This window comes from Globicephala melas, chromosome 14, assembly GCF_963455315.2.
Source record: "Globicephala melas chromosome 14, mGloMel1.2, whole genome shotgun sequence".
NCBI lineage: Eukaryota > Metazoa > Chordata > Mammalia > Artiodactyla > Delphinidae > Globicephala > Globicephala melas.
The window spans coordinates 51,958,263-51,983,747 of record NC_083327.1 but is presented as its reverse complement, the minus strand read 5'-3'; the positions used below and the strand labels follow the sequence as shown (position 1 = coordinate 51,983,747).

Here is a 25,485-nt window from a genome sequence, read left to right as displayed (position 1 = left end):
GACTCAGTTTGCAGTCCTAGCTCTATACCAACTCACTCCTCAGTGTGGAGATATGGTAGGCACGGTGTAAGTACAGATTCAGTATTTGACCACAGGTTAATTATGTGACTAACTAACTCGTCACATAACTATGTGCTTTACCCTGCAGTACTGGAAGGGAAATGACTCTTGAGGCCCAGAAAGGAGTTGGTGGAACAACCAGAGCTATGGTACCATCTTGGCATATAGAATCATCTTCTTGCCCAAACACCTTGTGTTTCTGAGCAATTCAGGACATTTGAGGAAACAGTAGTAAAAGAAAAGGGAAGGGACTAATATTTCTGGTGAAAATTTTGAAAAATATATCCACCTTGGCCCTACCTCAGGCCTAAGGACAAAAAAATTTCCAGAAGTATATTATGTTTATGGTAATCTTTTAAACAACTGGGTAAGTAATTCCTCGTCTCAGCTAGTGTTAGCAACCACTGCCTTAGGGGAATGGGTAGGGGCCCCAAGGGGACAGGGGACATCCCTGTCAGCCCTCCCCGAGAATTAAATGCCTGCTCCCCACTCTGTGGCTCTCTATGGACTGTGGGAGGGAGGAAGGAAGAAAAAGAAAGGAAGAATAAAGGAATAAAGAAAGAAATAACCACTGCTTTAGAATAATGGCTTCCAAACATTTCTCCTCCCACATACCCTGAAAGAAATTTTTAAAAATCCACTTGAAACTAGGTACATTTGAAATTCATATCTGATATTTTCATCATTAGTCTAAATGGCTAATGGCAAAATAATTTATTTTGGCATATTATAAATATTAATATATTTTAAAGATACATTATTTATTCTTATAAATATATCCAATGCGATTTGAATACCAGTATGATGTGAAGTTCACTTTCATGTAAAAACACACATACATACTCTTCTATAACAATCATAAATTTTATGTAGTTCCAGTTTCCACAGAATATTTTCCTAATGTGGTATGTTTATTTACTTGAAAGTTTTATATTGATCATTCTATCATATTTCTCTGTATAACTATATATAGTTATATATATATATATATATACACACACACATATATAAATTTGTATGTGTTAAATTGAATATGTATAAATTTAAAATCGACCTTTCTTTCCCATGTCCATAAGGCATTAAGTGTTAAAAATGGGCTTTTTTTGACATTTAAATTTTTTTTCCGCTTTACTGAGGTATAACTGACAAATAAAATTGTAAGATACCGAAAGTGTACATTATGGTGAATTGATATACATATACATTATGAAAGGATTCACACTATCTAGTTAATTAACATATTCATCGCCTCACATATTTCTCTCTTTTGGGGGGCGGTGAGAACATATAAATGTATTCTCATTTGAGCCATTACCACAATTATTATTTTATACAATAGATCAAAACACCATAGTCTATTACAAATGTTGATCAAAATAATTACATAAAAAATAAAATTTCATTTGAAATGCATTTCTGATTAATACTAGAATGAGGCAGAGTTTAGCATGAATTCTATTCTAGTTGCTTTTGTTTTAGGTTTAAGCATTTCTGGATTTCTGGAAAGTATACAAAATTTCTGGAAAGTATACAAAAAACACCACCAAGATATAATAAACAGCCATTATGCTTGTAACTCTTTCTCATAAAGGCACCTAGATTAATCTGGTGTATATAAAATATGTGGGAAATATTACTTAATTTCAATATATTTTTATCAATTAAAAACATGTGCTTTGAGTGTATTTTTATCAAACTGTGGAGCTGCAGGTCTGGCTAATTTAGTTTATGCAAAATGGTGACTCCAATAACATAAATGGCTAAATCATTTTTCACTGTAAAACAAATCAACCAAATCAAACTTGCTTTTTGTCTTAAAAAAACTGTTAATTTTTCAACTCAAATAAATGTCATAGAGAATATCCACATTGCAACCTTTGCACTTCTGAATGCAGCAGTAGCTGGGTATCAGCTCACACCATTTCTCCCACTCATCCCTTTAAAATGGTACAAGTTCACAACTTAGATTTAATATTTACCACATTAATAGCAACATCCTAGGCTACGTGAAAATCATAACCCAAATCTTTGAAAATCAGACCTCTGTGGATAAGTGTTTCCAGATTATAGGAGAAAAAGTCAGCGTGAGCAGTAAGGCCCTTTACTCTCATATGCACGCACCACACACTTCAGCAACGTCTAGAGAAACACCATGTGCCATTCCCATCACAACCCCAAGTCAACTTGGATAAAGGCAGTCAAAATTTTTGCAAATTTCTTCACCAATGGTATTCCTAGGCAAGTCTTAGCAAGCCAAATGGCCAACATATTATAGATCATTAACTGGAAATAATTGGAAACATCTGTGACTCTATCCATCTGAAAGGCATATATTTTACTTTCAAAAGTTTTTGGTACCATGATGTGTTGAACAATGATTTCTGTCATTTCCAGCACTCTACAGAGTACAGAGTTTTATGAATAGGGAATAGATATAACTGAAGCTTAAACTGGACAGTGAACCTAATTTTTGGCTATGAACAGGGCACCAGAAACTTTTCTAAAGTTTTCTTCCCTGCTAATTTGTACACAGATTCTAAGCCACTTTTAATGGCTGTAGGAAAGAGTAAACTTATTTATATTTTTACCAACATCTTCTACTGGTCTCTTAAATTAATAGTCAACCTGCTATGAACTTATAAGTGTGTCAGAAGTAAAGGAAATAAAGAAAAACAAAGCCTGGCAATTTTGGTTGGAGAAGTTCATATAAAATTTAGAGATACTGGTCCTCTGGAGGTAGCTGGAGAAGAAAGGGATTAAGTATTTGCTTTTGTTTTCCAATGAATTATTTGGAATTTTAACATATGTTTCAAAATAAAAAGTTACTTCAGTTAGTACAATAAAAGTTTCCCTTAATGATTCATTTATTTACATTTCTTTGTAAAACATACTCCCTCTTCATTGTGTTGGTTATAGGAAGTAAGGTATAATGTGTGTGCATAACAAACATGAGGTATATATACCTCCCTTCCCCTTACCCATGGGAGACATAGCTAATTAATCACGGCATTCTTTGCTACTGAAGAGAAGTCTGAATTTTAGGGTTTCATGAATCTGTTATCTATCAGCTGATGCCGGCATGCAGATTTAAGCCTATTTCCTTTCCTTGGTACCAGAGAAAAACTTAGGTCAGCATGTCCACCCTCCCCACTTACTAGCTAAGAAATCTTGGGAAAGGCTTTTAATCTGTTCTGCTGCCCTCACAGGACTGTTACACAAGTGGAAAGATTAAATTCCCATAAACGCATTTTGTAAACTGTACAGTTGCAATCACACATTGTTTGAAGAAATAAGATTAATTGTTTTGTAATGTAAACAGCACCATCTCTTCAGTTAATCTCTTCCTGGGCTCTTTCCATACATATTTATTTTATCTATTTTGTAAGTGCAGTTTTTTTTTATTTTTGGTTTTATTAAAACTATCCACACCTGTATTCCCTTTGAATGTGATATCTGATCCTAACCAGAAGAAAATGCTGCTGGAGGAGAAAGCTCGAAATCTCACACCTGGCTCATCATTATGGCGCTCTGGCAGTCCTTTCTTCTCGGCTGGAGGCTGTGTGATTAATAACCCCTCTTCCCAATCATATGGGTATAATACTCATCTTCCTTTGGCTGGAGATGGGAGATATCTTATAAATGTGTGACGCACATGGGGGCTTCGTGATGCTAATCTCAAAATCAGCTAGGAGTTGATTGGCAGAAAACCGAACAATGGGGTGACAGGTGTGCTGGGGGTCAGGAATCTGTGAAAGAGAGGCTGAGTGAGGGTGGAGGAAAAGAGCTAGAGAGATTTGGAGTTAATCAAGAGCAGTAGCTGGGACAGCAGCCGTTTATGAAAGCAGATCTAAGCCAGATATCCTGGAAGAGAGGGCAGCTTCAAAGGCTGGTGAAAACAAAGAGAGGTGTGGGAGTTTAGCTGACTTCACAAAAAGCAGGATGGAACTAAGACGCCAAGATGATGCCATAAATGGCACAAACGTATTCTCTGTGTACAACATTCCCAAAGTGTGCCTGTCTGCCCCAGGTTTGTACCCTGAGGAACCACGCCCATTTCTGATTATGACAGCCTCAAGGTCAGAGACACTCTCATTTGTTTCTCTAGATGCCAACAGGGGACATGCACTCAGGAAGTGTTCACCGGACTAGACGGAACTAAACATTGGATTGTCAGGAAGTTGATTTGGGTAACACGAAAAGGGGAGAAGCAGAGAATCGAGCCACAATTTCACCCCTTAAACATGCCAGCAGAAGTGATGAGGATGACTACAGGAACGTTTAGTTGGAAGGCTTCCAATAACTAGGCGGAGCACATTGTTCAAGATAAGCCCCATTTTGGTTTGCATTCTAAAATTCTAGTTAAGATGTGCTAAGTTTTCTGCATAGCAAATGCTTTCACCCCAAGGCCAACTAGACGATAACAAGTCCAAAGACGGAAAGTGTGTTGAAACTTTTCCAAAAAACTGGCTTGGGTATCTGTTGCTGACTTACTCTCTCAGGTGATCCAGTCAGCATAGCAAAAGAACTACCCCAGAGAGAAGAACAGGTGGAAAGGGGAGAGGTACGGATGCCACATCCTGTGATGGCCCGCCCAAACGATTGCCCTACTCAACCGGGGTCAATGCAGACAGGAGAAGTGAGAGCCAGTAGCTTGATATATTGGTCACATCTGCTCTTAGGGACACTTCATCCATCTTCTTTGCACTCTAGTCACTTTGCCTTTACGGATGGTTTTTACTTATGTAAAAATATTTTTTCTTTGGGCAGTATGACAGACTCAACACATGCTTCCATGTCCAAATGTATTTCTTTAGCAAATTATCTGCAAGCCAAAATTTTATGTGGGGTTTAATAAATCTGTGAATATAGTTGATACATACACACTTTAATTCAAATAACTCTCTTAAAATAGTCACATTTAACTATCCATGCACACAGACTATATGTTTACATCATCCCTGTTGCATAAGTGGAAGTTTTCCAAAAATTCTGGGTACAGTAGAAAGAGGGAGTTCCAAGGAAGGAATATTACCTCTAAAACTCCTCTCTAACACATATATGAAGGCATTTAATCTGTCACCAAATACCAGAAATATTTTACTTTTCCCATGTGAGAATGAATACTTCACCTAAATGAATTTTAAACAGTGAAATGACTACTTCCATCCTATCAAATCTATCTTTACTTAAAAATAATCAAAATGAACAGGTTTAGAGTTTCAAACTATTAGAGAAGGTTTTTTAGTTTTGTTTTTTTAATTAAGAAGTGCTTCAGCTTGGACATATTCAAGGGAGGTCCCTCAGTGCTTTAGCCAAGAACATAATTCAAATATTGTGGAAATAATTTATGCTACTCTTCAAATATTTGCAGGTCTCGCGCCTTCCTGACCAATTTGTGATTGTGTAGGACTGTGTGTCTAGTTCTGGATAATGAACTACAAGCAATGATGAGCTTCTCCTCCCAAGGAGGAGCATTTTAGTGCCATTGTAGACACTCCAGATCTATCCTTGCTCTCTGGCATGGCAACCCGTGATGATTGAGATGGTGGCTGTGTCCCTAGCCTTGTTTCCTTAGTGACAGTGATTGGTAAAACTTCCTGCTGACCCATGAGAATAAACCTTTGTGGTTTTTAGTCACAGAGACTTGGGAAGTGTTTACTAGCACAACATGCAAAGCGCATTGTGATTATATATGTGTGTGTATGTATATGTTTATATACATGTATTCCTCTTTTTTTTTTTTTTTTTTTTTTGCGGTACGTGGACCGCTTACCACCGTGGCCTCTCCCGCTGCGGAGCACAGGCTCCGGACGCGCAGGCTCAGTGGCCACGCCTCACGGGCCCAGCCGCTCCGCGGCATGTGGGATCCTCTCGGACCGGGGCACGAACCCGTGTCCCCTGCATCGGAGGCGGACTCTCAACCACTGCGCCACCAGGGAAGCCCTATTCCTCATTTTAAAATATCTAATAACTATATATTAGTTACATAACCTAATACACACACTCACATAGTTTCTTTTTAAATTGCAGAAGAATTTTACGTGAACCAATTGGTGCCATTCTACCCAGAATATTTTATGTCTTGTTATCTAAGAATTGTGAGTTAATATCATTCTGAAAGTAAAGAAAGAGGCCACAAGCAGATTCTACTTGTATTGTTAGTTGTTTATAATTGTTAGGACGGTGCACCTCAGTTGCAGATCTACATGGAGTCTAAGAAAATATACGTAGATCTGCACATACACAATCTGTAATAAATAAATGGAGACATGTATAATAAAGTTGAATGAATAACTTTATGAATCCCACAAATAACTTTACGAATCCCACAAAAGTGTGCATTTAGTTTTAGTGAAAGTTCTTCAAAAACAAAGGAGTTATTTATAACTCCAACTGCCTTCTTGTAGAGGGAGGGTTCTTCATTGACATAATACTATGAAAAATAGGGGCATGATAGTCTAGAAGTGGAATTTATAGAAAAGCTGAATTGTTTTGAAAAAGGTGGGGGGGTGATAAAAAGAGATGGATGGTACCTAGGGTAAATCTAAGAAGAAGCTAGGGCAAAGGGAGAGGGGAGTTCCCAGAATTAGCAGCACAGCCAGAAAGAAGCACTTGGCCCACAGCACAGCCTGGTTTAACCTGACACATCCCTGTTAAAAGTGGCACTGATTAGGAAAAAGCACAGAGCCACATTTTACCCACGGGTTCCAACTGTGTGCACTGAGTTTGCACAGAAATAAAACAGTTCCGGAAGCACTAGAAGGAGTGGTTGGCTGTCGACACTTACTGCGAGGACAATCTGGAGGGAACTATGAGCCACTTCTATGTACTGGTACTCCAGAAAACACCCCGAGACCGTGATGTAGCGATGGTCTTCTGGGGCCCAGTCTGGGGCAGGTGTCACTGATGTCACCGTACATCCTGGTCCATTCTCCATCCACCAAGATCGGTGCATTGAAATATTAAAAGTCAGGATAAGGTCTGTTTCCTGCAAGAAGGCAATTTATAAGGATGAGAATTACTTTGTAAATGTTAGTTAGCTTATTCGGACTGAATTGCTTTTGAGTTTCCCATTTTGAAATGTAGGTTTCTTCCCCTCCCCTTGCTGTATTTTATAGGCAGAAAGGTAGCATCTAAAGTCAAACTATCAGTTCCACCTGAAAATTATGTCTATCGATTTCATATATGAAGGTTTGCCTGACTGCAGTGATACAAATAAAAATACTTATTAGTAGAATTGTCAGACTTACATTGTTACACTGAAAAGTCTTAGCTTTTAGGACTTGTAAATATTACAAAGGGAGTGTTTTAAGCTATTTTTATCAAGTGCAGTTCATCTTCAGCCTGCTATTTTCCTCTCCCTCAGAATATTTACCTTTTGCACATTTTAAATGTTAAAACTGTACATCAGTTTGGCAAAATTTAACACAATAATGTGGTTAGTGGTTAAAATATGTGAGAACTTTACTTAATAAAACACATTATTTCTTGTCCCCCCACCACTTATTATTATTTTAGAAAATCAGGATCTTTTCAATCTTGCCAACTCCTAATATAAAATTGGTCACAATACTTCTTAAAAAGTATCATCAGCAAATTATTGCAGGGTGAAAATAGTTAAGTCTACAACTCTTTAGATGAGGTTCAGCATGTTAGGTGATGTGCAGCTACAAATGGAATGATGGTAGTTTCCGCACTAGTGACCTTGAAATCACATACACAGATGTGGAGATGTCAATAGCACAGGGACGAATGTTGTTTTCCAGGAAGAGAATGCATCAAACACATCCTAGTATTCAGCAAGTCATGAGGGAAGATTCTAACAGAGAGGATCAGTGGTGGAAAAGGAATTATTTCGGTCTCAGTGATAGAACCTCAAGATAATAGATGCCAACTACTCTTATGCCAAAATGAGGTACCAGATTGACCAGGCCGATCCTGCATAGGAAATATTAAGACATATTCACTTAAACTGAACATATGAAAGGGCTGAGCATAAGTGATCAGGGAATTTGGAGACTGGAAAGAGTATTCCTTCGGAGAGTGCTATGTTATGAGTCTCATCATCTCCATAAAGTGGTGGTAAGGGAGGGGGTAAGGTCTCTTCTCTTCAAGCCTATTGAGAAGGGCTTCAAATTATCCCTTGGAACCTGGGAGATACAGCAAACTGGTTTCTGACTCAGTCAGAATAAATCTCAAAATAAAAGCCTGTGGCTGGAGCTACGTGCTAAGTGGCCAAAAATGTCTTTTTTATTGCGTTAGTTGATTTTTGAATAGTGAACCAGTCTAGTATAAATCCCACTTGGTTGTGGTGTGTAATTATTTTTGTACATTGTTGAATTCATTTTGTTTGAAAACATTTTGTTAGGATACTTGCATCTATATATGTAAAAGGTAGTGTTCTTTTCCTGTATTTTCTTTGGTTTTGGCATTAGGTTAATGCTACCTCATAGAATCAGGAAGTTTTCCATCTGCTTCTGTCTTCTGGAAGAGATTGCAGAAAATTGGAATAATTTCTTTCTTAAATGCTTGGTGGAATTCACCAGTGAGCCCATCTGGGCTTGGTGCTTTTTGTTTTGAAAAGTTATTAATTGAGAGATATATATATCAATTCATTCAATTTATTTAATAGATATAGGCCTATTCAAATTTCTTCTTGTGTGAGTTTTGGCAGATTGTGACTTTAAAGAAATGTGTCTATTTCACCTAGGTAATCAAATTTGTGGGCATGGAGTTCAGCTTTATACTGAAGTCTGTCTTCTCTACTACAGCAGCTAAAATAAAATTTATCTTGCCACTTATAACAAGTTTCCAGTGCAATATTTTTCTTAACAGCTCTCATGTCTTTCTCTTACCTGGTTTGCTCTCTTATTTCACAGAGTACATAATTCACGACTTTCTTAAGAATAGGTGAATGATTTTAAGTCTGAAGTGTTTTTACCCTACTTTTATATTAATTGACTGATATTTTGGATGGATATGTGCTTCTTGGTTGAAAATCTTCTCTCAGAACTGGGTGGCTGTTTCTCCATTATCTTCTAATTTCCATTATTACAGTTAAGAAATCTGATATCATTTTGTTCCCTGTAATTTTTTATGTAACCTGTTTTCTTTCTTTTGGTTTCTTGCATCTTTTTGTTTTAACCAGTGAAATATTTCAAAAACATCAAAAAGTATAGAGGATATTATAATAATACCATTATACCCACCACTCAGTTTCATTGAATCTTATGTTATATTTGCTTAAAGTCATTTTTTAAATAAAATTTTATACATATAAATGATGCTTCCTCTGTAGTCTTCCTAAATATGATTTCCCCCTTCTCTCTCCACAGATAGTTACTATCATGATTTTGGTGTCATTATTCTCATGAAAGCTTTTTGTAGTTTTACTGAATACTTACATAGTTATTAATAATACAAAATGCTGGTTTTTTAGGTTTTAAAATATATATATACTCTGTAACTTACTTTGGTTCCATGTTATATTTTTGAGGTTTATTGATGTAGAAAATCTTTTTAGCTTCAAGTTCTGAAATTCAGTAAAACAGTATCTTGATGAGTTTCTTTTTCACTTAGTTTGTAGAGCATCTGGAGGGACTTTCCATCCAAGAGCGCTTTCCTTCCATTCTAGAAAACAACCTACATTATATCCTTAATTGTTCCCTCTCCTCTACTCTTTTGTGTTACTGCAAGAAGCTCCTATTAGTCAGACATTTGTCTTTCAGGATTGATCTGTTACATTCTTATTTTTTCTTTCGTATTGTTCATATCTTATATTTCTCTTTACTCTCTTGTAGATTTTCTTTACCAAGTCTTCCCAAACTTATATTGAACTATGGCTTTAATTTTTAATATTTGGAACTTTAAAGAGCTAATTCTTCTCTAATTGTTGCTTTTGTATAGTTAATATATTTCAATTGTTTCTTGGCTATAAATTTTCTTATTCTCTGAATACTTATTCTTTTAAAATTGTGTTTCCTACTTTGTTTTTGCTTTATCCAAGTTACTTATTTTTACTAAATAAGTAAACAGATAAGTAGATAATATTAACAGTAATTATCAAGGATCTACTATGTGCGATAGGCAATGTTCCTACCTTTGTGAGTGTTCATTTGGGGGTGAGGTAGGTGGACAACAAATACATGAACGTATCAAAATGTCTGTGTAGTGATTAATATATGCAGAAATATAAGCTCAAGTAAAGAAATAGAATAACCAAGAATTGGATGATGGGGAGTGTAACACAATATTAAATATAATAGTAAGAAAAGATGTCTCATTATTTTGTATTTGCATGAGTTCTGAATGAAGTATAGGAGTAAAGAGAGCAGATATGGGGAAAAGCATTCCAAGCAGAGAGAATAGCCAGTGGGAACGCCTGAATATTTTCTATTATGTTTATTTTTGCCTCTGACTTTCTTGTTGGAGCTGTTCCTTAGAAGTCTTTCACAAAAGTTGTCCTTTCATACCAAAGAGAAACTAAAACTTGGTTGGCAGTTTGTCATGCATTAGTGGGCTGATCAGCTGGTATCCTTCACATATGATGACTGAGCAGGGCCTTCCAAATGCTAGGTCTGTAGGGATTGGTAGGACTTTGTTCTGGGTCTTCCACTTTACTTATGGGGTATACATCAGACCACAGCCTCCTTGGGCTGAGCTGGGGAGGAGCTGATGCTCTTGCTACATAATATGCAGGCTTTTTTTTTTTCAGCACAGTATTTAATTTAATGCTCACGTATTCAGAAACTTAACTCATGCCTGCCTGTGCTTCAAGAGTCTTACCAGTCCAGAGGAGAAGCCTCGTTGCATAGACTAAAGGAGGTGCCTCGGGGCAGTCTAACTGCCCTTTGCACAGATTATTCAATTCATTCGCATTTTTAATCCTGTACCTCACATACACCTTCCACTTCTAAATCCTGACTTTTCCAAGGGTTTTATGGGTCAAATCTGTACATTGGAACCCACTGCATGATCATAAGTTTTAGGTTTTTCCATTTTGCTAAGTCATGTGCTAATCCTCTACTTTCTATCATCCAAAAACTGTTGACACTTCTTGTCCATTCTCTTTTTACTGTGTGTTATCGTTTTTTTATTCTTTAATACCACGTGGTGGAGTTTCAGGATGAAATGTAAGTAAGTACATATATTCAACCAGTGATCATTAACTGGAAAGTTTCTGGCATTATCTTACATTCTTATTTAGTTTCTTGTGGACATTTAAACAAAAGGTCTCTGTGTAAGCATAAAATAATGCACACATAAGCATGTGTGCCTTATTTTAAGCACAAAATATAAATTCCTGCTTGTAAAATAGACAATCGAAAGGTCTCCTTAAGTCCCCTTAAGTGCAACAGAAATTCCTGAGCATGACCTGCTCGATGCATAATCAATAGGTTATTTAATTCCCATATATTTTGTGATTTTGAGTTCAAAATTATAAGGACTTTTGAGACAAAGAATAAGTCTTGATAGCACAAAATAAGGCATAAAACCACAGACCAAATCTTGTATATTATCAATGAATTCACACTGAAAAGGATACAAGATAGGCTCAGAATTGTAAGATTAAAAAACTTTTACATCTAAAAAGACTTTAATAATTATATGTCCAGAGTAGTATAGTGTAATTTGTATCAATATATTTATTCATCTCTCTTAGTAACTATTCAAAAAGTTCAGATTAAAGGACCCCATTATTGGTCATGTCATTTTTTAAAATAGCAGGGTCTGATATATTACATGAAAGCTGTTATTAGCATTAAAAATTTGTTTCTGATGGGGTTGTATGTATTCAGGGCAACACAAGAAGCCTAACTGCTCAACAAATAATAAACATTTGATAATTAAAAAAAGAGCATTGAAAAGTAAATGAGAAAGTGATACTAGTCATGTCTGAGAATTTCAACAAAAAGCTACAATTTACTTTCACAATTTATGGCATTTATTGCATAATCTATTCTAATAGTAAACAATCGATTCAATATTGCAAAGATTAGAAGGTGGAGGTAAGAGTGAGAAGCTTTCAGTTGCAGTTTAAAAAATCTGAAATATTTTCTTAAATTTCTGGAGTTTTCTATTAGTTCTTCTTTTGAAATAATAATATTAAAAATTGATACTCTCGCTTTTATAGATTGATTAGTTAGTATCTGAAAGTATAGAAACTATGCTTCTTAGTAAATGGCAATTAGGTTATAGTTATCAGGATAGTTACTAACAAATATTAATTATTCATATACCATATGCAAAATACTCTACCAGGCCGTGATGATGAGAAGAGATGTAAGATGCAATCTCTAACATTACAGGACTTATTGTCTCTTTTGGAGGGCAAGGTATAGAGATAAAATGTAACAATAAAAGGAAGCATTTGATAAGCACCTAATGAGAGGTGTGGACAATGCGTGTCTGGGAACTCGGAGGGTGTGATGCCTGTGGACTCCGGTGGGGCAGCATCTCAGAGATGGGAACTCTAGCTGGGGTTTAAAGTAAAAGCCAGGTTAGATAGATCCACAGCCTGGGGGGAAAAGACCATTTTAACTGGCGTGGACCAAATAATCAAAATTGTAGAGCTAAGAATACTTGTGTATTTAAGGACAAGTAAGTAGCCTTATTTTTATGAGATGAGAGTTTTTAAGAAGGAGTAGTGTGTAAAATCACTTCAGAAAAATAAGTTGAGGACAGATTGGGGAGTGACTTAAATGCCAAACCAAACATCCTGGCTTATTGAAAGATTTTTGATCAGGGACAGGACATTGGCGCTATCAAACATGAACAGAGATATATTACAGAAAACATAATCAAGTCTCCTGTAGGATTGGGGTGGACAGTGCAGGAAACATGTGGTGAGACCAGTACAGGTGCTGTGTTAAAAATAGTCACGATAGAGGTGATCACACAGATGCTATAAAATCCAAATGCTTCATCTTAATCACCCTAGACTATTCTGCTGAGTTCCCTAAGTGTCCAGGGAGGTGAGACCAGGATCACCTCAGAGTAATACTTTATATTATTTTAATACTCTCAGAGTAAGAATGGGAACAAGTCAACATTACATTAAAACATACTTCTGGTGCTGATATTAGAGGAAGGCCAGGCAAGCACATTGAATGGTAAGAAGCAAAATTTAACAACAATAAAAATACTCTGGAAGGTCAAAATAGTTATATTAATAAAAGCATGTGTATTTAGACATTGGGACTAAGAAGTAGTTAGAGAACCCTGTGATTGAATGGCATCCTTAATTAGCTGAGGATGCAGGAGTTGGGATAGTGAGGAAGGCTATATTTGACACCAAGAATCACTTATTCTCAATGAACTCTTTTTTTTCTTTTTTTTTACAACCAAATATACACTGAGTTAAAGTTTATAAGATCATCAGAAAGCATTGTGTTATATCTCATTGCCAATATCTATATGTGGATACTAATTCATAGGAAATTCTGAAAAATTCTTTAGAATTTTCACAGCTTATTTCCAGCTGGTGAACTTAATATTCTAACGTTAAACATAGCTGTTTTCTTCTGTTAATACATGCTTAAATCTATGCAAACCTGCTCATACATATAAAAACCCTAATGCCAAATTTATCCTGGTAACACAAGAATTAGTGAAAGCAAATCATATTGTTCAAGATGCCAGGAAGAAGGAGCTAAGAAAATATGGTTTTGAAAAGATAAGCAAAATTACAAATGCACTTTATTTGACAAGTAGAATGAATGTTGCATATATAGGAATGCAGCGTAGAACATAAGGAAGTTCATATCTACCAACTCCAAAATCCAAAGTTGTAATTCATCCTACTATATGATAAACTTAAGAAAAGTAGATGGAACATCAGAAATATATTTGTGCCCCTACTTTCTTCTAGAATCCTTAACTATGGGTAACTTTGGGAAATGGCTGATTATGCTTCATAATTCAACATGACACCAGAGGTAGTGTTAACTCCAGTTCCTGGCTCCTGTCTTTAGTTATTCAAGGAAAAATCAAGAAAATATTTCTGTGAGCATGAAAAACATTACAACCATTCCTCTAAAATCAATGAGGAAAATCTGATATTTGGATTTATAAAATCTAGTTTTAAAAACAAAGCGTGTTTCCTCCCACTATGTGGAAAGATTCACTAAAGAGGTAGTACAAAATGTTTCAAGTTCATTGCTATTACATGTTTTCATTGTTTCTTGCCTGAAAACAGGTTTCTCATGTCTGTGTTGCGACAAAGGCCATTATTTCACTTTTCTAGATCTTATCCTAATTGCCTCCTTAGTCCAGATAAATGTTCTACGTTATTCTGCAACTGGTCTGCATCCTGAGCATTGTTGCAAAAATTACATTTTAATGAAATCCTCCTCAATACTTCTTATTAACATCCTGCATTTATCTCTGTATTTAAATTAATATTTTGGGCTACCCCTTCTAAGCTTTTCCTGATTAATTCCATTCCTTTTTTGAGATCATAATGTTATAACTGGTGTGTATGTGTGTGTGTATATATGTATATATATATATATATATCGAAATTATCTTGGTCCATTGTTTTCTTCTTGTGGGAAAGGGATATGTTAAGCCCCAATATAGTCACTGTTCCTGCTTAGGAAATACATATTAACTCTAAGCTAGAGAAGAAAGTCTGCGTTGGGAATACAAAGAATTTTGTTTCAAGGTGATCCTTGTAATGTTCTGAAAGAGCTGTGTGGAAGGAAGGGAGAGGAGGGAGAGAGGGAGGGAAAGGAAAGGAAAAGAAAGAAAGAATTCAGAAAGGAAGCTGCCGTGCTGTTAAAGTTAATTGAACCTCCAGGCTCAAAAGTCTTGATTATTTTTTTACTTCCAAAGTTAGGACTCATCAGCCATGAGTGGGATCTAAGTTTGGCAAAATGAGTCTTCCCTCCTCTCTTTCACACCCTTTCTAGCATATGCTAGAGGCAGAATTTTCTCAGCTGGTTACAATAATGAAAGATCAACTTCTCACTGACTTTGTAGTTTTCGATGTACTGAAACCTCTTCAGGCAGCTTTTCCTGCTGTTTTCTCACTTTCTCATTTGTTCCCACCCTGCAGGTATCTTTTCCCATTTTGTGAGTGTTCCTTTCCCGTCTAAGAGCTTTGAAAAGAGATCTGCATTCCCTCTAGGGGCTTAGGGACACAAAGAACAGGTTAGCTATTTCAAGAGAAGATGTTACTGCCATTTTGGCACTCATCTGAAGGCCACCATTTCCTTTGTTTCTAAAGTACATTTATGTGGATTTTTTTTTTTTTTTTTGTGGTACGCGGGCCTCTCACTGCTGTGGCCTCTCCCGTTGCGGAGCACAGGCTCCGGACGCACAGGCCCAGCGGCCATGGCTCACGGGCCCAGCCGCTCTGCAGCATGTGGGATCTTCCTGGACCGGAGCACGAACCCATGTCCCCTGCATCACAAGGCGGACTCTCAACCACTGCGCCACCAGGGAAGCCCCCACATTTATGTGGATTTTTAATTGGCATAGAGGCAGAGGTGCTGATGATACTGAAGGCTTGGTGACATTTCAGGAACACTGAAATGTTCTCCTCAATGGTTCCCCACCGTTACTGCCAGTCATTATCCCACCTATGTGTGCAGCCCACCCCGCCGTCCCGACGCTATCATCTTCCCAAAATTGGAAATGCTGACTTGGATAGTATCTTCACTTGCCCCCAAAGATTTTAACTTGTCAACAGAATTGAATTGGGAGCCCAATCACATTTTGATCCATAGTTCAAAATGTCTCTTAGTTAAATTTATTACCAGAAATGCTAATAAAGTTTTATGTCCTTTCCTTTCTTCATTCATTCTCTGGGAGAGAATAATGCATGGGAATATAACCCAAAATGGTAGCAAGATGGAGATAAGCGAAGCATTAATGTCATTGATGCTGGACTTTAGAGAGCCATCTTTCAGTTATTGAGAAGGACCATAACTAGAGATGCAATGAAATACTAATTAACAGAAAATTTCTCTATAAGACCTCTTAAACCTTTTCATTTTGAAGATAAGTGTATCTCCTAGTCCATTATAAATTCTTCAACTTACTGTTAAGTTTGAGAAAATGTATATACTGCAAAAAGAAAGGAAATAAAACTTTTGTATTTATTACCTAGACTATGCCTCAAGAACACTTAGAAGGAGAGATTATTATCCTTATTTAACAGAAGAAAAAATGAGGCTGAGAGTGCATATATAACTGCATCAAGTTATTTTTATTAAGGATGAAACTAGGTTTCAAACCTATTTTTTGTCTGAATGCATGCCTTCCAACTAAACCTTGTTGCCTCTTAAGGAAATTCTCTTGGCCACCTAATCAATCATTGCCAAAACACCATATTTGGTATTCTTTAGGAGGATGTTCTAGAAGAAAACCCAGTGGACTCATAATTCATACAATTTATTTTAAAAATTTCTAAATGCTGTTCAGAAACCTACACAGCACTATAAAAGACCTGGACGTGTCCTCTTTGGTGGTTTGCTAACGCTAATCCAAAATTCATTGTACCCTGAATTTACAGTAGAGGTATATTAGCCATGCATTTAGATGAAGGAGCTTTTAAAGATATTTTAGTTGTACTTTATTCTCATGAGAGATTTTTTTTAAGTGGTAAGATTTGTCTCTTGTCTTGTTTTATCCTGGCAAGTACATAGATCAATACTGCTTAGAATTTGTGGAGACAAATATAAATAAACCTCTAAGTCTAAATAAAACACCTTTAAGTATGTACCTATTTCCTTTGGATTGCTTCCAAAGAGCTCTTTGCAGCTTTTGTAATGCACAAGTCCTAGAGGCTACTGGTGGAAAAGTCACTGTCTAGAAGAAAACACTGAGAAATAGAAAAATACTCCTCATTACTTTTACATAGAAAGAACACTTAGTTCCTCTGTCTCCTTTACAAAGAGGGGATATTCTTCCCCGAAGTGTAAGAGGACAGAGAAGCAGAAGTTGGGAACACAAATGTGGGGAAGAAACAATTCAATAATTTTGTTACAGTGGTGAAAAGGTGAGGATGAAGTGAGGTGGTGGGCAGGAGAGTAGTTCATTCTAGAAATGGTGCTGATGTTGCAACAGCATCAGTCACAACTCAGTCCTTCTTATTTATTTATTTATTTGCGGTATGCGGGCCTCTCACTGCTGTGGCCCCTCCCGCCACGGAGCACAGGCCCTGGACGCGCAGGCCCAGCAGCCGCGGCTCACGGGCCCGGCCGCTCCGCAGCATGTGGGATCCTCCCGGACCGGGGCACAAACCCGTGTCCCCTGCATCGGCAGGCGGACTCTCAACCACTGCACCACCAGGGAAGCCCAGTCCTTCTTATTTAAAAGATGTGCTTCCTTCCAACTCTTTTTTCCCCTTCACTTGCCTACAGAAAGGCATCATTCTCTATCAAAATATTCTTTTCTATTTATTGACGATTCTCTTCTTAAGAGTACCAAAAATGAAGTCTTGTGAAAACGAATAGTTTAATAATTCCCCATCCAGAAGTTCATAGCCATAAGCCAAGGGGCCATTTGAATTTACATCTTACACCTTAGCATGTCCATTGTCGTATAATCTTAAGTTATAGGTGGATTTTGTTAAGCTACTTCAATAAAGGCGTAATAAAGTAACCAGCTATTTTCCTGCAGTGGACATAAGAATTGTGTGACATCTAATCTTCTCATTCACCTGAGGGATCTTTTACAGTCTCCTGGTCAGACTGTTTTAGAGTTTGCATCTGAAGACGCTGACAAAACTGCATCCTTTGTCCAAGGTACTTGCAGGGTCTAAAACTGATGTCCTATGAGGAATTTTGAGAGAATTTAGGTTGAATTGTCCGGAAAAGACTAAAAGAGATTCTTATAATTGCCTTCAAATATTTAAAGAAATATAAAATAATCAGAGGGATCAGACTCATTTATATTTAACTTCAGGGAGAAGCCAAAGATTCAAGCTGATGAAGTTATCTGGGAGGTAAGGCAGACAATCCTCAAAAGATTAGAAATGTTCCCAGAAAGAATGGGTGGTGTTCTGAGTAATGAATTCCCGTAGCTAGTGGTATCCAAGCAAAGGCTGGATGGTCCTTCAAGAGTGAAGGCTACACTCAAAACTTACACAATCTCTTCCCTCAAAATGATTCTGTGATTATATGAATAGAGAGAAACTAAAGATCATATGTGACATGATTATCCATTGCCTAGGTTTATTCAGTACCACTGAAATAGGGGAATGTAAACTTCTGAGTATATCACTCTATCTAGTTCATATGAAATGACTTAGAAAAATAAGCTGTAATTTTAAATCTACCAAGGACTAGTTTATGCCTAGCTGTTAATAATCTGCCTCTATTGACAGCTACTCATGTTAGCTCTTCAATATACTGCACTATGCTGTAGTTGACAATGATTATATATAAATTCTCAGCACCGGGCACTTAGAGAATCTCTTTAGAAGTATCAAAATCACTTCAATACTCTTGTGAAAAGGAGCAATTTTAATAGTTTTTCACTAATCAGTGATTGTTCACAGTTAGAACCAAGAGAATAACTTGAATTTATACAGTGAATCTGAAAAGGTTCCTACAAAACTCCAGCAATTTAAGAATTTAATCTAGTTAGAATATCATAAAGGTTACTTCCATTATAGAATATAGCTACATGGGTTTTTTTTTTTTTTTTTGCTTTTTGGGGTTTTTTGAATTAAATATTCCTTTATTGCTGAAAAATGCTCACCAACACCTGAGCCTTCAGCGAGTTGCAATCATTTTGCAATAGTCACATCAAAGACCACGGATCGCCACAATAAATCTCATCATAATGAAAAAGCTTGAAATATTGTGAGAATTACCGAAATGTGACACAGAGACACAAACTTAGCAAAAATAGTGCCAATAGACTTGCTCGATGCAGGGTTGCCACAAACATTCAATTTGTAAATAACGCAGTATTTGTGAAGCACCGTAAAGCAAAGCACAATAAAACAAGGTGTGCCTGTAATTAAAGCCCCTACATGTTTTTGGGGGTTTGTGTCTTACACTTGTGTTCATATTGAAAACAAAATTTTTTCTCAATGTTTTTGTCAAACAGATCCCACTAAGACCACCATGTTTGTTTTTCTCAAGTTTGTTTTTCCCCTATGAGAAGATCTCTTCACAAGCAAGGGCACCAATGGCATTTCTTTTTGGTGAGTCTCTTAAAAATACATCAGAGAGAACTTTCAAGCACATATTGTGAGTTGACCCTCTGGGTACTCATGATGTCTCCCATTATCAGCATCAGAACATTATTGTCCTACCCATGGCTGGATGATTCCTCAACATTGATAAAACTCTACCATGGAATATCATTGACCAACTTTGTTGATCACTGAGCATGTTTCATGAATTTTTATTTTACATTACTCTACTGGGTTTTCTTCTCCATGTAAACAGGCTTTAGTCTTCACTAGCTCTTTAAAAGCACCATCATCAAGCCCACTTATAATGATTGTCCTTTGCCACACCTGGCCTTGTCTCTCTGCCATGGTTTCAGTAGACTCTCCTTCAGTGAGTGCATCAGAATCACCTGGAGGGCTTGTAGAAACAGGCTGCAGGGTGCTACGCCCACAGTTTCTGATTGGTAGGTTTGGAGCATGGCTGAGAATTTACATTTCCTAACAGGTTCCCAGATGATGCTAATACTGCTGATTTAGGACCTCACTTTGAGACTCAGGGCTCTACCAGCGTGCCTCATACTGTTTGCCAATTTTCACAGCTAGAGGCACTTAACGTCTTGATTCTGCCCCACGCATGTAGGAAGGAATACAGGCCTTTCATTGGTTCAGTACAACGTAACTTTACCACGGGTTTGACGTGGGTAGCAGAGCTGAGCGTTTGCTGAGTTTTCCAGCTCCCATCCTTCAAGCCTTCCTGGATTCCTTGGTGGACACACTATTTCTTCTGAGACTAGGACACTTGGATTTTCCTTGCTCTGTTCCTTCTGGAAGCTGAAGGTGAGCAGTTAAGTTCACTACCCACATCTGGGAATCTACCTGGTTGCCTTCTGGACATTTGTGACCTTATGCTCCCTCTGGCATTTTTGTTTTGCCCGCACTTTCTTTCTGTGGCTTGTTGTTAAGACTTTGAAGTTTGCCTTTTCTGTGCCAGTGAGTCTAGCGTCCTAGGTCTGGCATTCCCTGGCCCGACTTCAAATACCCCAGGCTACCTTCATCTCTGCTTTTCAAACGTGGATTATTTATTCAGTTGAACAACACTGTTGCTATTCCTGTGACTGCTGCCTATTCTTTTGCTCTCTTGATTTCTATATGTGTTTCCAGATCCCTCAACCCCGAGCTCCATCTGCCTCATGCTCTGAGACTCAGTGCTGGCTTGGTCTTTTTCCTCTATGAATGATTACGTTTCTGGTAAGATCATGCAAGTTGGCCGGAAGGTTCTAATGTCACCTACACACATGACTTAGACCCAAGTAAGTCAACTATATTTTTTCCTTTTTAAACCTGTGTCAGGGAGGTCTCTGGGCTTGTTATGCAAAGTGTAGTCTGAGGATCGGTGGCTTTCAGCATTTCGGGGTGCTTGTTAGAAGTGGTGAGCCTCAGGCTCCACCTCAGATGTACTGAGTTAGAATCTGTGTGTAACAGGAGCCCCAGGTGATTTTCATGCACATTGTAAAGAACTGATGTATGGTATAGAGGCTATAGGAGGAACTGCTGCCACCTGAGACTAAATGGGACTCTCAACCTTACCAATCACTTTTCCAACTTCCTTATCACCACTGATGTAATTTTACAAACCTGTGTTGGGTGAGTTTCCCACTGACAATGTGAACTATGACCAACAACCCATGATTCTGCAGGAACCCAGAGTCTCTCTGTGTACATCTCACATTTGTTGTTTCTTGGGACTTCTCTTGCACAAAGCCTTTTCTACTGTGTCAACATACCAAGGGAATATTTCTTCATGCTTTTGGCCATGATCTGATGTGGGCTTAGATGACAGGCAACCTGAGGGTCCAGGGTGGATGAATACCACTCAAGTTCAACAATAAATTTTAGGTGCTTAATGTAATGCTGGCCCACAGTAGGTGGCCATCCAAACATCTCTCATCAGCATTTATTATGGAGAAGATGTTATCGGTAGATCAGGCTGGGTGAACTAACTCCACCCCAGAGCTTCTGTGGTGGATGGGGCCGGCAGTACTGGCCTGGACAGTGACCAGTGAATGACCTTGTTGCCAGCAACCCATCCCTAAAGGAGCAATGCTTCAGGCAGTGACTGAGTCCAAAAGTCAGGTCCAACCATTGCAGGGAGGGGGCTAATAAGACACATACAGAGTGTCAGAGCCTCAGTCGAGACTGCCTACCTTTAGGATAGGGCTACACCCCAAAAGGAAGAAATGGCCATGTTAAGCTGGAGACCCAGGTGGACAGGCCCTTATTCATAAGCAGTGCCACAGAAAGAACATGGGTTCTATCAGTAGAATCCAAGCTGGGTTTGTGTGACCTTGAGTAGCTTTAACCTTGGATGGTCTTCCTAGGCAAATGTCCAGGATCTAATAGAGGACTCATAGTAGATGCTTAGTTCAATGGTAGTTACTATTATGTTTATTGTAGGGGGAATCATATTCTTATGTGAGCCTATGGACCTGAGGGCTACTCCAGGTTCTTTGAATTCTGACCAGATTGGTTGGAAGGTTGGGTAGCTAGTGTAGTTCAGGATCTGAGCAGAAGGCAGCATGTGTGCTCAAAGCACAAGTGCTTAGCAGGGTATATTGGAGGACTTTTTTTTTTTTTCCCCTTTCCTCTTTTGTGCTCTTCTCTTGTAATTTGATGACTATCTTTAGTGTTGTGTTTGGATTCCTTTTTCTTTTTTGTGTGTATATCAATTATAGGTTTTTGGTTTGTGGTTACCATGAGGTTTTGGTATAGCAGTCTATATATATGTGATTGTTTTAAGTTGCTGATCTTTTAATTTCAGATGCATTCTAAATATCCTTCAATTGTACTCTTCTCCTTTCACGATTATTTGTTTTGATATTATATTGATATTTTACATCTAATTGTTTTGTGTGTCCCTTAACTGCTTATTGTGGATGCAATGATTTTATTACTTTTGTCTTTTAACTTCCCTACCAGTTTGTGTGTGGATGATTTCCTATCTTTACTGTAGGTTTGCCTTTACCCATGAGCTTTCCCATTTCATAATTTTCTTGTTGCTGGTTGTGACCTTTTCTTTTCTGCCTAGAGAAGTTCCGTTAGCATTTGTTGTAAAGCTGGTTTGGTGGTGCTGAATTCTTTTAGCTTTTGCTTGTCTGTAAAGCTTTTGATTCTCCATCAAATCCTAACGAGGGTCTTGCTGGGTAGAGTATTCTCGGTTGTAAGTTTTTTCCTTTCATCACTTTAAATATATTGTGCCACTCCCTTCTGCCCTGCAGAGTTTCTGCTGAAAAATCTGCTGCTAGCCTTATTGGAGTTCCCTTGTATGTTATCTGTTGCTTTTCCCTTGTTGCTTTTAACATTTTCTCTTTAATTTTTGTCATTTCGATTACTGTGTGTCTTGGTGTGTTCCTCCTTGGGTTAACCGTATGGGACTCTCTGTGCTTCCTGGGCTTGGGTGACTGTTTCCCATATTAGGGAGGTTTTCAGCTCTTAGCTCTTCACATATTTTCTCAGGCCCTTTCCCTCTCTCTTCTCCTTCTGGGACCCCTATAATGTGAATGTTGGTGTGTTTGACATTGTTCCAGAGGTCTCTTAAACTGTCCTCATTTCTTTTCTCTTTGTTCTGTTCTGTGGTAGTGATTTCCACCAATCTGTCTTCCAGCACATTCATTCTTCTGCCTCATTTGCTCTGCTATTAATTCCTTCTAGTGTATTTTTCATTTTAGTTATTGTATTCTTTAACTCTGGTGTTCTTTATATTTTCTAACTCTGGTGTTCTCTATATTTTCTAACTCTTTAAATACTTCTTATAACTTCTCACTCTGTGCATCCATTCTTTTCCTGGGTTCTTGGATTATCTTTATGATCATTACTCTGAACTCCTTCTTGGGTAGATTGCCTGTCTCCACCTTACTTAGATGTTCTTCCAGGATTTTATCTTGTTCCTTTGTCTGGAACATATTCCTTTGCTGTCTCATTTTCTTTAAATTTCTATTTGTATTTTTATGTCTGTGGTAGGTTACATTTCTCAACCATAGAGAAGTGGCCCTCTGTAAGGGATGTTCTATGTGTCCCAGCAGTACAGTCCCCTCCTGTCACTCAAGGGCCAGGGAAGAGCTGTTCCAAGGGTAACCTCTGACCTGAGTTTACAAACTCAGTTCTGCAGCTGCAGGATTGTAGTTTTCTTGCTTCTAGTGTCTGCCCCCTGGAGGGTGAGGTTGGTCTAAGAGGCTTGTGCAGACTTCCTGGTGGGAGGAGCCGATGCCTGCCCTTTGGTGGGTGGGGCTGGGTCTTGGCCCTCTGGTGGGCAGGCCTATGTCAAGGGGCGTGTCTAGAGGTGGCTGTGGGCTCAGGAAGTCTTTAGGCAGCCTGTTTGCTGATTAGGCAGCAAACAGGGGGGCCCTGTGTTCCTGACCTGTTGGTTTTTTTGGCCTGAGGCTTACCAGCACTAGAGCCTACAGGCTGTTGGGTGGGGCCAGGTGTTGGTGCTTATGACCCAGGCAAGATGTCTGCCTTCAATAAGAGTTCATATAGATGGCACTCTCCAATATCTCTGCCACGGCCACTGGTGTCCATGTGCCCAGGGTGAGCTATAGCTGCCCCCAACCTCCCCAGGAGACCCTCCAAGACCAGCAGGTAGGTGTGGCCCAGGCTCCTATGAAGTCACTGCTTCTGCCCTGGGTCCTGGTGCCCATGAGACCTTGTGTATGCCTACCAAGAGTGGAGCCTCTTCTTCCCCTAGTCCTGTGGAGCTCCTGTACTCCAGCCCTGCTGGCCTTTCAAGCCAAATGCTCTGGGCCTCCTCCTCCTGATGCCAGAACCCTAGGCTGGGGAGCCTGACATGGGGCTCAGAACTCTCACTCCTGTGGGAGAACTTCTGCCATATAATTGTTCTCCAGTTTGTGGGTCTCCCACCTGGGTGGTATGGGATTTGATTAAATAGCAAGTGTGCCCCCTCCTACTGTCTTGTGGTTTCTTCTTTGTGTCTTTGGACATAGAATATCTTTTTTTGGTAGGTTCCAGTCTTTTTTTATTGAAGGCTGTTTAGCTAGTTGCGATTTTGGTGTTTTTGTAGGAACAGGTGAGCTCAAGGTCCTTCTACTCCACCATTTTGTCCTTCTGGGCCCCACATTTTTTTTTCCCTTAGGTTTCTTGTCATGCCTCCGAGAAAGTCTGAAGCAGACTGGAGGACCTAGGCTTCAGGGTTCTGCCTGACAGTGAAGTTCCAGGGCAGCTTGTGCTCCAGTAGTCTTGGGAGTCCTCATAAGCACTGGGACCAGCAGCAACAGTGGTGATGAGCGACTCTAGTCTCTCTGTAGTTTTCAGGGTCAGTAGAAAATGGATGGATTAAGGTATCTAGATTCCAAGGTTCTCTCTTTTTCTTTCCCATAGTTCTCCCAGAAATCATGAATTGAACTCTAAGAAAGCAAATTGCTTGCATGAAATAGATTTTTGGTCAGTTACAATAGGTCAGAATGGAGGAAACTCCTTGCCTGCCAGAAGTTTTCCAACAGCCAAATGAAAAGATACACAGGGCGAGATCCCAAAGGAAGGAGCTTCTGTCCTTGTGGAGTTTGGGGACCTGCATAATGGCATGCAGAAGCATTCTGGTTTCCCAGTCTGGAAGCCTACATGGTTTTGAGTAACTTTGCAGTTTAAAAAATTCAGTCACAAAAGAACTGAAATTTATTGTAGATCCTTAGGCTAGATCCAAACCTGACATATCTGACTGCTTTCACTCTAAAATGCAGTAATTAATTTTTCCTGGTGCTGCATCTTTGTCACTTAGCATGGATTGAAGCTTTAGTTTTTATTAACTAGGGAGAAATCAAACTATACAGTTGAGTCCATGTTAATCATTCTCCATAAAGAGAGATGTATGTGTCTGAATAGTAAGACTATTTCACGTTCAGGAAAATTTTGAAAGAGCTCATGTAACTCATAGCAATCACTTTTTTTTCTCCTGGTCTAAATTATCCAGGTAACTATGTAATTTCTCTGCTCTGTTTACCAGTGGAAACTAAGATGTTAGGGCTGGTGGGAAAAGTAAAAGACGGTGAATAAGAAAATTGAGGTCATGGCCGTGGGCATCATTCTCTATATTGCTTTCTCATTCTATAATACAGGGGAGATAATGAAGATCCCTTTCCAGATAATTGAGTACCGGAGAAATATAGTGAGAATTGTTACCTTGAATGAGGACGAATTTGGTCTTAGTGGTAAAACTCTGTAGGATATTGAAATAATGAGATTTCTGACAATTTGTAATAATTAACCATTTTCATCTGAAGAAT

The 25,485-nt window shown here is 38.4% G+C and overlaps 1 protein-coding gene across 4 annotated transcripts in view; it reads right to left on the bottom strand.

Annotated features, from left to right (window-relative positions):
• Positions 1 to 25,485, bottom strand: part of NKAIN2 (sodium/potassium transporting ATPase interacting 2) — a 978,136-nt gene that overhangs the window by 143,482 nt on the left and 809,169 nt on the right. For all 4 annotated transcript variants that reach the window (XR_011376710.1, XR_011376711.1, XR_011376709.1 and 1 more), the window contains one exon: positions 6,848 to 7,048. Coding sequence is in view for 1 of the 4 variants with exons in the window: in XM_070043515.1 (XP_069899616.1) it covers positions 6,848 to 7,048 (201 nt within the window). In the remaining 3 variants the exon portion in view is untranslated. The remainder of the gene's footprint in view (positions 1 to 6,847; positions 7,049 to 25,485) is intronic.